The 13,492-nt window shown below is 53.7% G+C and overlaps 1 protein-coding gene across 6 annotated transcripts in view; it reads right to left on the bottom strand.

Annotated features, from left to right (window-relative positions):
- Positions 1–13,492, bottom strand: part of PRDM15 (PR/SET domain 15) — a 50,391-nt gene that overhangs the window by 26,636 nt on the left and 10,263 nt on the right. For 2 of the 6 annotated variants that reach the window (XM_081138620.1, XM_081138619.1), the window contains exons 2-7: positions 12,072–12,133; positions 9,989–10,033; positions 9,360–9,453; positions 7,734–7,887; positions 4,666–4,918; positions 67–168 (exon numbers count right to left, since the gene is read on the bottom strand). In XM_081138620.1, coding sequence (XP_080994746.1) covers positions 67–168; positions 4,666–4,918; positions 7,734–7,887; positions 9,360–9,453; positions 9,989–10,025 — 640 coding nt within the window. In that variant the 5' untranslated portion in view covers positions 10,026–10,033; positions 12,072–12,133. Of the gene's footprint in view, positions 1–66; positions 169–4,665; positions 4,919–7,733; positions 7,888–9,359; positions 9,454–9,988; positions 10,034–12,071; positions 12,134–12,561; positions 12,576–13,492 lie in introns of those variants that run through there. The other 4 variants (XM_081138621.1, XM_081138617.1, XM_081138616.1 and 1 more) reach the window with 3 other exon arrangements.

Raw genomic sequence — 13,492 nt, 5'->3', positions numbered from 1 at the left:
TAAATTAAAAAATTTTTTAATTAAAAAAAAAATCAACAACCGGCTCCCCACCCCTGCCCCTCTTACCGTTCAGGAGCTGCAGCTCCAGGAAGGTGGCAGAACACACTTTGCACACCCACTGGCTCGGCTCCGATTCCACCGGGGTGCTGTTTTCCGGGGTGCCTGCCGCTTCAAAAGAGACACAAGGTGACTCACAGCCATTCATCTGACCATGAAGGCCCAGCCCAGCAGAGAATGCACCTGTCCTCACAGGTGACAATGACAACAACTATTGCTCATGAGCATTCAATGGTCCAGGCACCATTCTGTTCTCTGAGTTTTACACACATGGACTCACTCGGTCCTCACGAATGTCCCCATTTGACAGATGAGGAAACTGAGCTCCAAGAGCTGAAGCCACAGCAGCTTGATGCAGGGCCTGTCTCCAGTTACAGAAACATGTCTTCCTCCAAGAAGCCAATCCAGTGGGGCCAGGTGCATTCATCATACAACCTCAAGAAAAAAATGCATCCTAGCCTGGACAGCATGGCTCAGCGGTTGAGCGTCGACCTAGGATCCAGGAGATGGCAGCTGATTCCCAGTCATGGCACATGCCCGGGTTGGGGGCTCGATCCCCAGTGGTGGGGGGCAGGAGGCAGCTGATAAAATGACTCTCTCATCACTGATGTTTCTCTCTTTCCCTCTCCCTTCCTCTCTCTGAAATCAATAAAGACATATTTATAAAAATAAAAATAAAAATTTTTAAAAAAACAACCTACAAACAAAACTGAATTCCTCAGTCTCTCATCGGCTTAAACAGCAAGGGACCCAAAACAACCAGTCAGTGTGCCCTGAGCCCAGTGCCGTCCACCACTTTGTACAATGACAGAAATACTCCGTGACTGCACTGTCCAGGACACATGTGCTAGTGCCCCGGAGGAACTGAAGTTGTAATTCCACTTAATTTGAATTTAGATTTAAATAGCCACCGGGGTAGGTGGCTGCTGTCCAGGGCAGTGCCTCTAGCCTTTCTTCATTGCAGAACCTCAGGGGTGTAAGGAGGGAGAGGGTTACCAGGGTCCATGGAAGACAGAGGGAGACTCTGGCTGAGAAGCAGGGAACTGCAACCTCCTTTAAAAAAATGACTGATGCTCTTGTGGGACCTAAATGTTGGGGACGTAATCTTCTGGCCCAGCCTGGTTTCTCTAACCCCGTCTGGCAGCCTGTCAGGACTGGCCCGGAGCCATGAGCCGTCACCACCACATCCACTCCTGTCACTGTGCAGTTCATGTTGACACTCGTGGGCCACTGGCACAGCAACTCCTGGGCCCTTAAATAAATCATCCAGAATTGAGGCTGCTCATGTACTCAGTATCGGGGAAAAGAACAGGTCCTTCTGTGCCAAAAACTAGTGATAAGCTTGCAAAGAATGGAAGAAAAAGACGTCAGCTGTTGCTACGAGGGCTTCCATGCCTTTTCTGAGTCCTTGTAAGATTAGAAGAAGGGAAGACAGGTGAACGCAATATGGAAGTTTTGTTATACTAAGAACAGACAGTGAGCAGAGGGTCGGGGCGAGCGGACTGGGAAGCAGGGAGCTGTATGTAGGGGCTGGCTCTCCCAACCTGCGGACTGGCTGATTTCTACAACAAAGATGCATTTGAAGCAAAGCTGGAAGGAAGAATTAGATGATGGAGTCCTGACGGTTCCGATGCTCACCGAGAAAGACTCTGAATGATTCATGGGGAGACTGCTCCTTGTCCGTCAGCCCCAAGCACGACTCTTCTAGAACACACTGGTGGTGGCCATTCACTGTGCTCTGCCCCACCCCCATGGGGGCCACGGGGGGAGCCCCCTTCCTTCCACTGCACCCCGATGGTCTCATGGATCGTCCACACTAGGCCGGGATGGGGAGGGGAATTGAGAAGGAAAATCGCTGAGAAGGAGAATTGAGCCATCGCCCTGTCAGAGCTGGGTAACCACAATCAGGCCAGTGTCAGCTTTCTGTGCTTCTAGACCTCTCTCCACAGGTAGGTACCTGCTCTGGTTTGTAAGCGCCAGGCAGTGGTGGCTCCCAGCGCACAGCTTCAGTCGGGTGAGGTACTCATCAGGTGCACTGAGCCTGTGCTGGGCCTGGCACTCAGGCGGGCAGGGCTGGAGCGGGTTCCAGAAGCTGCATGTGCCAGAGGGAACTCGGGAAGGGGCTGGGTAGGAGGTTGGGGTGGGGGGTGGGGGTGCAGGGGGACCGGGGGTGGCTGCTTGTCACTATTTTACCAACTGGCCCCAGCACACACAGATGGACGTTGGGCCCCAGGAGAAAGGCCTGCCTAAGAGTCGCCAGCACTGCCAGGCTAAGTGATCATTCGACAGGTAGCGATCTCAGCAAGAAAAGAAATAACCCAACGTACCAAATAGGTAACAGTGAATAACTCTCACTACATTTCCAAGAAATACTAGCTTGCCATTGTCCCAAAACAGAAAACCACAAAAAGTATTTCTAAAATGTTGGAGTACCTAAGTCGCTTGTTTTCCCAGTTCAAAACCCTGGTTGGGGCGAGCATGCTGGCTGTCCTGCCATAATTATTAAGTGCCCCACGTTCTCAGACGCCTAGAGGAGGAACCAGTCACCCTTGTATCCTGAATGAGAGTAGTTAGGATGACACAGGACCAGGTTAATTTCATTAAAATCTATTCTTTCAAAAACCAGCTCCAGATTAAAGAGCTCTCCAGCCGGTAAAAGCAAACAGAACAACTGTAACCGGTAAGTGGCACCAGCCTCCGCTTCAGCCTTGACCTTGAGAGTCGTGAGGGGTGTGCCATCACACAGGACACAAATGACAAGGTCAGCCTCTAACAACCCAAATCCCGACGTGTTGTCTGGGCTGCCCAGGTACACACGGTGTCAGCTGCCTGTGCCATGAGGAAATGGGGACATAAGAAAACCGGGTCAGAAAGAGCTCGGTGATCTGGACAGCGCCTGGGGAGCCCGGCTCGCAGCTGGCTCTGCACGCTGGGAAGTGACGCCTGACCCAGTGGGCGATGCAGCGGGTGCCTCCCTCCGGGGCTTCGCTCAGGGGCTAGGGGCTGGTTGGAGCAAATCCTACAGGGAGGGGCTAGGACCAGCTGGCGAAAAGTCATTGGTTTTCCACACCCCTGCTGCCAACCTTCCTTCAACTTCCTGCTGCCACCCGAGTGCAGGCCATCCAGCTCCCCACCGACATTCCCCATGGACATCCCCAGAGGTTCCCCACTCCACTGGCCCCACTCGGCCTGCATGGTTGGAGAGTGGTCCCTGACATTCAGCTCCGCCTGGAAGCTTTGGATGGGGTCTCTACAATTGTCGTGCAACTAAGATGAGGTCAGGCTGGAGTAGGGTGCCCCAAATCCAATGACTGGTGTCCTTGTAAGAAAAGAACAGAGACACAGGGAGAGGATCTGTGAAGACACAGGCAGGGACCAGAGTGATACAGCTACAAGCGAAGGAAAGCCAAGGAAAGCCAAGGGATGCCAGCAACACTAGAAACCAGGAGAGAGGCCTGGGAAGGATTCTCCCCCAGAGCCTCCTGAAGGAACCAGCCCTGCCAACACCTCGATCTCGGACTTCTGGCTCCAGATTGAAAGACAAACCACTACTGTCCTTTGGGGAGTGCTGCAGACTTCTCCCCTCACACACTGCTGGGTGTGTAACCTGGGCAGCTCACCAAAGCTCAACCACATGAACACACAGGACAGACGGACCTTCCAAATTTGAAGGCTCTCACACCAGGGCTGTTTTGTGTCACACTGGGTTTATAAAAGGGGAATGAGCCATGTGCCTGCTTGAATCCTGTCTCTCAGTGTGTCAGAGCAATCGTCTTCGAGGCAATGACCAGGTCTCCCCACAGCACCAGGCTGAGCAAGTGCAAGCACAGCTCTGACAGGTCAAAAACCTCATGTTAGCCACATCACGGGGTCTGTGGAGAGGACCCGTGCCACCAAGACCCGCAGGCAGGAAAGATTTTTTTTACGTTGAGGACAGCATTTTATTTATTTGCTATTATTATTTTGTGCCACTCAACTTTTATTTATTTTTCATGGACCCTGGTTTGTCAGACATGCACTCTGATTTGCTTTTCCAATACGAACGTTGGGTTTGGGCCAATCCCATGTATAACTTTCATGAGGTCTTTCTTTGAATGTGCACACACACATGAATGCTGCACACACAAGTGCACGCACACACCCATCCCGATTCTGGAGGAGGCTGCAAGGTGGATAGCCCAGCCCTGGAGCCAGATTCCTCCGTTTCCTGCACTGTGACCCAGGAAGGCTCTTCACCCTCTCTGTGGTTGGTTTCCTCTGCCCCAAACCAGGGACAATACCCAACCTCAGAGGACAAGATGAGTCACTGTGTGGAAAGCCCTGAGGGCAGAGCTGAGATGTAGCTGGTGTGTCAAAGTACAGGATTTACTGCAGCAGAGCTATGAGGTGCAACTTCCCACCAGCGAGTGTCTGGCTCAGGGGTGAGCTCTTTTAATTGCCCGTCAGCCAGATATTTAACAAGCAGAACAACAGACGCAGCCATGTGGGGTCAAGACCACCCCATTCCCACCACGCAGAGCGAGCTCGCCAGGCAGGATTCCTCACTACCATCAGGTTCCTGCGTGCAGCCAAGGGGCCCTCGGTCCCTAGGCAAGGCTCACCACGTACCGTGGACACTGGCGCAGGCCTGCTTCAGCATGGGCTTGTCCATCTTCTTGGCGTAGAAGGCCGCGTACCACACGCGCAGCTCGGTGCCGGGGGGGATGTCCCTGGAGGTGGTGAAGTACACGTCACTGCCGTGCTGGTAGGCCGTCAGGTTCTGGTGCTCGGGCTCCACTGCTGGCCGCACCAGCATCATCCAGTTGCAGTCGTCCTCATTGGAGGTGTCAAAGCACACGGGGTGCCCGTCTTTCTGGAACACCTGAGGGGAGCACGCCCACCAGGGGGCACGGAGGGTGTGGTTACTCACCAGTCTACGTGTCAGCGTGTGTGTGTGTGTGTACGTGTGTGTGTGCACGTGTGCGTGCTGGGGGAGGTGGAAGGGGAGATGAGCAACCAGTCTAGACGGGGCTGCACTGGAGGCCAAATCAGGCTCCAGGCAGGTAGTGTTTAGGGTTTACATAGGGTGAAGCTGGTCACAGGCAACAGAAAAGCAATAGATACAGTGAAAAATCCAGGTGCCACAGGGAGACCTGAGTTCTACACTTGGCCCAGGTAGGAGCTGGAACACCCGAGCTCTACACACCTGGTCCAGGTGTCATTGGGACACTTGAGTTCTATGCATGGCCCAGCTGGAAATTGGGATACCTGATTTCAATCTTTGGTCCAGGTGGGTAGTTCTACTAGTGATCCAGGTGACACAAGAAAACCTGGGATACACTCGTAGGCCAGAAATATACTGAATATATTGAGTATAACCTGAGTTATCTCCTAGGCCAAGAGTTTTCAGGAGACCTGAGTTCCATGCATGACCAAGCTGGGAAATGGGACATCTGAGGTCTCCTCAAGGTCTACTTCTGGACATTCAAATTGTAATCAGTTTTCAAGTGGGCATGAAAACATGTGACTTCCACTCTTGGTCTAGGTGGCATCAGGACACCTTAGTTCTACCCCTGGTACATGTATCACTGAGACTTCTGAGCCCTACACCTTGTCCAGGTATCTGAGTTCTGAATATGACCTCGTTGGGAATTAGAATGCTTGAGGTCTACTCCTGGCCCAGGTGGGAATTGGGACACCTGAGCTCTACACCTGCTTCAGGTGTCATTGGGACACCTGAATTCTACCCATGGCCCAGTTAGGAGTTGGGATGCTTGAGTTCTACTCATGATCCAGGTGTCATTGGGATATCTGGGCTCTATACCTGGTCCAGGAGTCGAGTCACCTGAGTTCTATGCATGGCCCAGTTGGGAATTGGGACACCTGAATTCTATACCTGGTCCAGGTGTCATTGGGACACCTGAGTTCCACACGTGGCCCAGTTGGGAATTAGGTTATACTCATGGTCCAGATGGGCATCAGGACACCTGAGTTCTCTGGCTCTATTACAGGGTGTTCAGTGAATTTAGAAAAGTCCCTCGATCTTTATAAGAGGCACCCTCATCTGTAATACAGCACTGGGCCTTACGGGTTAAATGCAGGCAGGGAGCAGGGGGAGAAAGTTAAGTATTTTGAAGTTCAAAGTAACCACACAGCATAGAAGGTTCTTGCCCCTTATTTTCTGAGCAATTGTTACTTCCTCACCATAGAAATCTCTCCCCTCTCCTGAGCTTTTCCTGTAAGGGCTCCCCACTGCTAATGAACTGGAGGCCCCCTCTGAGGGCCGAGCCCTCAGAAACTAGGGGAGAGGGCCGAGCACGCCAGCAGGTACCTCGTGACCCCGGCTGGTATGGAGTGTGCACCCAGCAGGCCTCTGCCCTCCCTCCAGGGGGCACGAAGCTGTTCCAGGAACCCAGGTGCTCAATGCTGAGCACCTGAAAACAGCTCACGCCAGACACAGGCCTTCAGATCAAGTCACTGAAAGAAACCAAGATGGGCACAATGGACTTTTTCAAAGGGGCCTCGGGCCCACAGAGACTGTGTATTGTGTGGCCGGGTCCTGTGAAGGACAGCAGCCAACAGGCTTTCTTTCTTTCCTTTCTCTCTTTTCTTGTAAACAAATCAAGCACCTTTCCTTTTCCCCCTTTGCTGAAACCTGCCGTGTAAGTTCAATTTTCCAAGCATTGCCCCAAACCTGAGGTTATCTATCTCATCTCTGCCCCGAAACGGGAGCTCTGCTAAGGGTCTGTAAGAAAAGAGACTCTGGGTAGCTGCTGCCCGACCAGCCCCTGCTCCTCACTTGTCTACTCACAGGCTCTCTCTGGGCTGGTGCTACGCTGGGCCCAGGGACACACCCATGAACCACACCATGGCCCCTGGCCTCCTGGGCTCTCACGGGTCTTACTTTTAGGATTCTAAGCCTTGCCTGCAACTTCCATTTTGTTTTTCTCAATTTCACATAAAAGCTGCCTTATCTTAGTCTGATGGGCTTTTTAGAGCTGACAAACTTTTTTTTTTTAATTCTCACCTGAGGATATTTTTTTCCACTGCTCTTCAGAGAGAGTGGAAGGGGGAGAGAGAGAGGGAGAGAGAGAGAAACATCGATGTGAGAGACACATTGATTGGTTGCCTCCCGCACGTGCCCCAACCAGGGCTGGGGACAAGCTGCAACCGAGGTGCTTGCCCTTGGCTGGAACTGAACCCAGGACCCTTCAGTCCACTGGCCGACGCTCTAACCACTGAGCAACCGGCCAGGGCAAGAGCTGCCAAACTTTGTACTGGTGTCTGATCGCTGCCTCGACAAAACAGCTGTGTGAAAGAGCTTGACAAAGTACCCTGGCTCTGCGCAGGTGTGACAGTAACTGTCCAACCCACTACTGTGAGAAATGACAGACTGTCACCTCCTACGGCGGCAACGCCCACCTCGGTCGGGGCGGAAGTGAGGGCAGCACTTGGGGCTCCGCCTGCCCACGTGTTACATACCCTCTCTTTAGTGTTTGCGAAGTTGGAAATTACAAAACGCTAACTTAACTTGGATGCTCTTGTGATAAAAAAATTAACTAAAGGGAGGAAAGTAACACTTCGCTGGAAAGCAGGACGCTTCCGGGACATCTGTGACCACGCGACGCGGTGGCCGTGGCTCCTCACTCGCACGAGGACAGTCAGAAGCGCCGGCTCCTCGGCAGCGGCAGCCTTACCTTCAGCGGAAACGCAGACTCCTTCTCCCACTTGGCGACTCTCCTCGACTCAAAGGGACCGAACTGTGTCCGCCTGACGAGCTGAGTTACAGCGAACACGCCCTCGGCTCCATCCCCCAGCCGTCTGATCTCCAGGCTGGAAGGAAGGGACGACCTAGAAATGGAACAAAGCAGTCCCTGAGCGCCTTGGCTGGGACAGCCACTCACCAGGACACGCGCGGTTAAGAAAAATGAAAAGCCCGCTCTCACCGACCACCCAGGGCACATGCCCGAGGGCCACTTACCAAAGGCTGGCCTACAATCCCTGCCCGCCCGAGACGGAGCCGATAGGCATGTACTCCCGGCGTGGGCACAACAGGCCCACAGAGAGGGGGCAGACGGCTCTTGCCCACAGAAGCACGCAGGCCAGGGAGGGGACCACAGCAACTCCAAGGCGAGGCCCCACGTGGAAAGTTCCATGAGAAAGGCAGGAAGAGCCACGGCATTCCAAAGGCCAGAAAGGGGCTCCCAGCTGGGCTGAACCGGTGGGTGGGTTTCACAGAGGATGCGGCCTTTTTAAGTAAACTAGAGAGTCAAGGATGGGTGCTGGAGAAGAGGGCACATGGGCTGGGACTCCAGCACCAGCCACAGCATCAGTGGGCCGGAGGAACCCAACTATGGGGGTCCCACTGTGGGACTGAGGGCTCTCGGTGGAATTCTGTGGGCAAGAGGCAGCCACTGAAGGTTTTGGGAGAGAGATGATCTAATCTCTACTTTAGGCAAAAATATTAATCTCTGTTTTGAGAAAGTGAGTCACAGTGAGAAAAAGTAAATATGTAAAGAAGCTGGACGTGCAGTTGGGAGGCTTCTAGAAATATCACTGATGAGGTAATTACAGTGTCTCCACGCACCAGGCGCAAAGTCACGAATAATGAGCACCATGGTTTTACAGGGGGCACTGCTATTCTGTTCTCTTTACGAGGCAACAGCGAGAACGCCTCACCCAAATTCAAGCAGCCACCCCGTGCCAGCCTGGGCTGTGAACCGGCAGCCACTCAGCTCTTGCTCTGCCCAGCAGGTGACATGGCCCCACAGGGACACATGGAATGGCAGAGCCACTGAGCCTTGTGACGAGACCTACAGGTGCTTTTCCAGAAGCTGCCGTGGCTCTGCCTTGTCATCTGCACTCACTGCTGCCGCCACCCTACCCCACCTCGCCCATAGTGGCATCTGTCGGTCGGACGGCAAGCCTACGCTGAGGCCACGGGGAAACCGAGCAAGCAGACCTACAACTCGGCCATCGCTCCTCAACCCGTGGACCAACCCAACCCATCAGTTCTTCCTCGGCGCCATCCGGGTCCCAGCTGGCTGCTCAGAATCATGAGCTAGACACAGACGTTCCCTCTGAAGCCTCTGACACAGGTCTCGGCCCCTGGTAGCAGGCTGCTCGGTTCACAGGGGGATGGAAATCACAGATGCCCTCTGGAAGCTGAGGACGGTCCTTCTGGCTACAAGTCTGTCCCCCTCCTCCTGCCGGTTCCTGCCTTTCTGCAGACGAAGAGGCCACCAGGCCCTCACCACGGTCGACATGCAGACAACCATGTGGGGCAGGCAGAACTGTAAACACAGCTCGAGGCGCTCACTCACCTCGCCCTGCTTAACACAAAGGAGTCCTTGACCATGACCACTGGGCCCAGCTCAGGACATTCGGAGTCATGGTACTGGCTGCAGTCTTCACACCCTGCAAACAGACACGGCATCAGGGAGGCCGCAGGAGGACGTTGCTCGGCTCCAAGCCCGATGGGGGTAACCGACTATGCTCCCCACAAACAAAACAATGCAAACACAGGACATGCCCCCAAGGAAAAGACCCAGCTCTGCGGCACATTTCACAGCACAGAGTCCCCTCTATGGTGACCAAAAACGAGACCTTCCCAAGAAGTGACAACAAATGAACAGTCACCAATTTCGCCTGTTTACCATAAATCTAATGCATTGTGAATACTTTCTGTACCCTTGGATCACTTGCTGTACTTTTCTGAGTCAACTGCCGCCCCCTGCGAAGAGCCTTTGCCGGGAGTCTGAGAAAGGTGACACTACCCCCCCCCCCCCAACGCCTTTCTCATGAAATAACTCGTGTTTTTTAAAGCAAGTAAAATCATTGCAACTGAAACAAAAACAGCTCTTCTGCATTACAAAGACAAAGCAAGGCCGTGGCTCTGCCCGCACAGCCAGTGCCACTCCCGCCTGCCCGGAGGACGGGCCGGGCCACTCACAGATGAACATGATCTCCTCGCTGCCATCGTCAGCCATCCCAGCACCTGTCAGGACACGAGAGCGGTGTTAATGACAGACTTTTTGACAGAGCAATTCTGAAAGATAATTCCTGCTGCCCAGCCGGTGTGGCTCAGTGCTTGAGCGCTGACCCTTGAACCAAAAGCCTGTGGGTTCAGTTTCTGGTCAGGAGGCCACATGCCTGAGTTTCTGGCTCAATCCCCAGTAGGGGGCGTGCAGGAGGCAACTGACCGATGTTTCTCTCTCACTGATGTTTCTATCTCTCTCCCTCTCCGTTCCTCTCTCTCTAAAATCAATAAAAAATATATATATTTAAATATATATATATAATTCCTGCTACAGGCTTCCTCATGCCTATGCTTTCAGGCAACATGCAACAGGGTCCCCTTTATAGTGGGATGGGGCTGGGGGCCTTGAAATGTGTTCTCACCTAAAATGTTGTTTTTTAAAAAAGCAATTGACTTGAATGGTCTCTATTAGGAAGTCTCCATGAATTCACACCTCACCTTTTTATATTAGCTGTGTTTCCATTTGTAAAATAAACAATCACCATTTTTAAACAGCCAGTTTTCACACTGTCACGTTTATTTTCCTTCCCTCACTGGATTGTCAACTCCTCCAGGGCAACCAAGCCTAGTGCTGCCCAGTGCTGCCGACTGGGCCTGTCACCCAGGAAGCAGTCGGCTCTCCTGGGGCTGAAGCAACCATGACATCCTGGAGGACAGCGGCCCTGCTCTCCACAAAACCTGTCAGATCCGGTCCCTTTCGTTTCCCAATCATCCTGTGAGGGGCAGCTCAAGAACTACCCCCACGGCGGGCAGCTGAGCTTACCCCGGCCATGATATTTGCGGGGTGATCTGGACATGTTAATGCTAGAGCCTCAGATTCCTGACCTATAAAATGGAAATAAAAGTGCTCACCTCGTGCAGTTCGGGGGAGTGACACTTGGGGCACGTGGCTCTCTCCCACGCCCTTCATCCCCAGATAAGCCAACCGGGCGCAACCCTCTTGCCTCCCACTTCTCGGGGCCCTCTGAGGGGTGCCCTTTGTGGGAAAGTGCAGGCTGGCACTCCCTGAAGGCCACCCCACAAGCCGCCCTCTCCCCAGGAGCCTGAGGAATGAAACGCAGACAATGCAAAGTCCAAATGGAAACTCGGATTTGCCGAACACGTTTCCACAGCAGAGAAGAGAGCTTCGCTGTGGCAGTGACACAAGGACCCCGCGGAGAGACGGGAGCACCAACTTGCCCTTAAAATGCCAAAGACAAATAAGCCGGGTGTGCTCTTCCCCGGTCTCTCCCAACGCGGTGGCTGCGCCCCTCTCCCACGGGGAAGGCGGCTCTCCCGCTCTCCCCTGGCCGGCCTGCCCGCTTTCCAGGCACGGGGTCCTTCCAGAACGTGCGCCAACCTCAACCTAATGGCTCCCGTTCCTGGGGCCAACCCGAGCTCCTCAGCCTCCTGTGCCCGCCCCCCTCGGCTTACTTTGTCCCCAGCTCCTTCCTGGCCCCAGGCCTCCCACACGCTGCGCCTCCAGCCTCTCCCCGAAGGGCCCAGCTGACGCCTGCTCACTTTTCTTGTCTCAGTTTAATTGTCACTTGTTTGGGGAGCGTTTTCTGACCCACCTGTCCAAATGAGGGCCCTGGTAACCCTTCCTGAAAGCACCCTGCAATTTCCCGTCACCACGGCTTTCCCTGCCGTGCTCGTCAAGGTGCGTGCTGTCTAGTGTCTCTCCCCTCACCGGGCCTGCAGGCCCCAAGGCAGGACCCATCGGCACAGGCTGGGCGCCGCTTCCACCACCCTCCAGGTCCCCTGTACTCTGCAGGTAACACTCCACCCTGTACAGATCACCCATACACAGCAGGGCCCGGAGAGCATTTGACTGGACTCCCTCTGGACCTCCAGATAATCAGGAGTTGCTTGAAATGTTTCAAATACGTCATTTGTACAATGTACGCCCAGAAGTTAAAAAGTTTGCCTAAATTAGCCTTAGCCAGTTTGGCCCAGTGCTTAGAGTGTCGGCTGCGGACTGAAGGGCCCAGGTTTGATTCCGGCCAAGGGCACGTACCTACCTCTGTTGCAGGCTTGATCCCCGGCCCTGGGGATGTTTCTCTCTTTGTCTTCCAGTCTCTGAAAAGCAACAGAAAAAATATCCTTGAGTGAGGGTTTCAAAAAAAAAGTTTGGCTAGATTAGCAGTGAAACCTGGAAGAGAAACTTCAGGTATTCCAAGTAAAAAGTGATCTTAAATGCTTATATCACTTTCTCCATATTTACAGAGCATCCTGGGCACCACCCGTGGCCCAGGACTCGGCTGGCAGCCCACCTGTCCTGTCCCCAAGCAGGCCAGGCCTGGAGCTGAGGTCCTTCTCCTCTGTGGCCTGGGGGGTGGGGGTGGGGCGGGGGCTGCACTGGCCTGTCCTTGCTTTCACAGGGCCCGGGCCTTCCCTCCCTTGGACACAGATTGTTTAAGGGTTCCCAGCTACACATACTTGAAAGAAAGTTTAAACAGAAAAATCTGTGCTAGTCAAAAAACCCTGCAAACCAATAATGCTCTTACAGGAAAGGGCAGCTTCTCAGGAAAGTGTCTGGCGTCCCGGAGAACATTTTATCAGCTCTGCTAAGTCCCTCTCTTGCCCAGGTATTCGCAGGACACCCACCACCACCAGGCTGTGCTAAAGGATTGCTTTACTTGGGGACAAGCATGAGCCCTCCCCTCCCAGGAACCACCGCAGGACGAGGCGCAGCCCGGAGGCGGGGCCGCTGGGAGGGTCCAGATTTGGCCAAAGAAACGTGTCCTCGCCTTCCACTTCTTCGGGTTCAGCTCCCCAAGGAAGCCCTACACATTCAACAAAGGGAGAAAGATCTAGAACAAAGTGCGCAGGCTTCCCTGTGGTTACCAAGCAGGTGGCCCCCCAGGTTCAACACAGAGGCACCTGCAGAGGGCGGAAGCAGCTGCATGAGAGGGACAAGCCCCTGCCGGCCCTTCCTGGGCCAAGGGAACCTCGTGGTGGAGCCAGACCTGGGACAGGGAGTAAGGGGCTGGCTCTTCTCCAGGCTATGAACGTCCACCATCCAGGACTGAGGTGGGAAGACACCTCACTGCTACCCGCAGCGCAGAAAGCCCAGAAACCTCATCAGACTGTTGCAAGTTTTGCACAGATTTTCTGTAAAAACACAATGTTTTTCCAGGACACCAGCCATGTGGAGTTCTCGCTGCTATTCAAGCAGTGAGCCGAGAGAATCAGGGGAGCGGCCCCTTGTCCCAGCACAGACCCTCGCACTCAGGCCCCAGGAAGTTCAAAAATAGCACAGAGGTCCCATGTACCTTTCAGTTTTCCCCAAGGCCTGTATCTTACATGACTATGTATAATATCAAAACTCTTTATGTAACTACAGCACTGAGAATAGCTCGCTATCAAAACCAGGAAAACTGACCTTGGCACACGCGCGCGCACGTGGTTCTACGTCACTTTATCACAGGTGTAGAT

Source organism: Miniopterus schreibersii (genome assembly GCF_964146895.1).
Source record: "Miniopterus schreibersii genome assembly, chromosome: 5".
NCBI lineage: Eukaryota > Metazoa > Chordata > Mammalia > Chiroptera > Miniopteridae > Miniopterus > Miniopterus schreibersii.
This window is presented reverse-complemented; position numbering and strand designations above follow the sequence as displayed.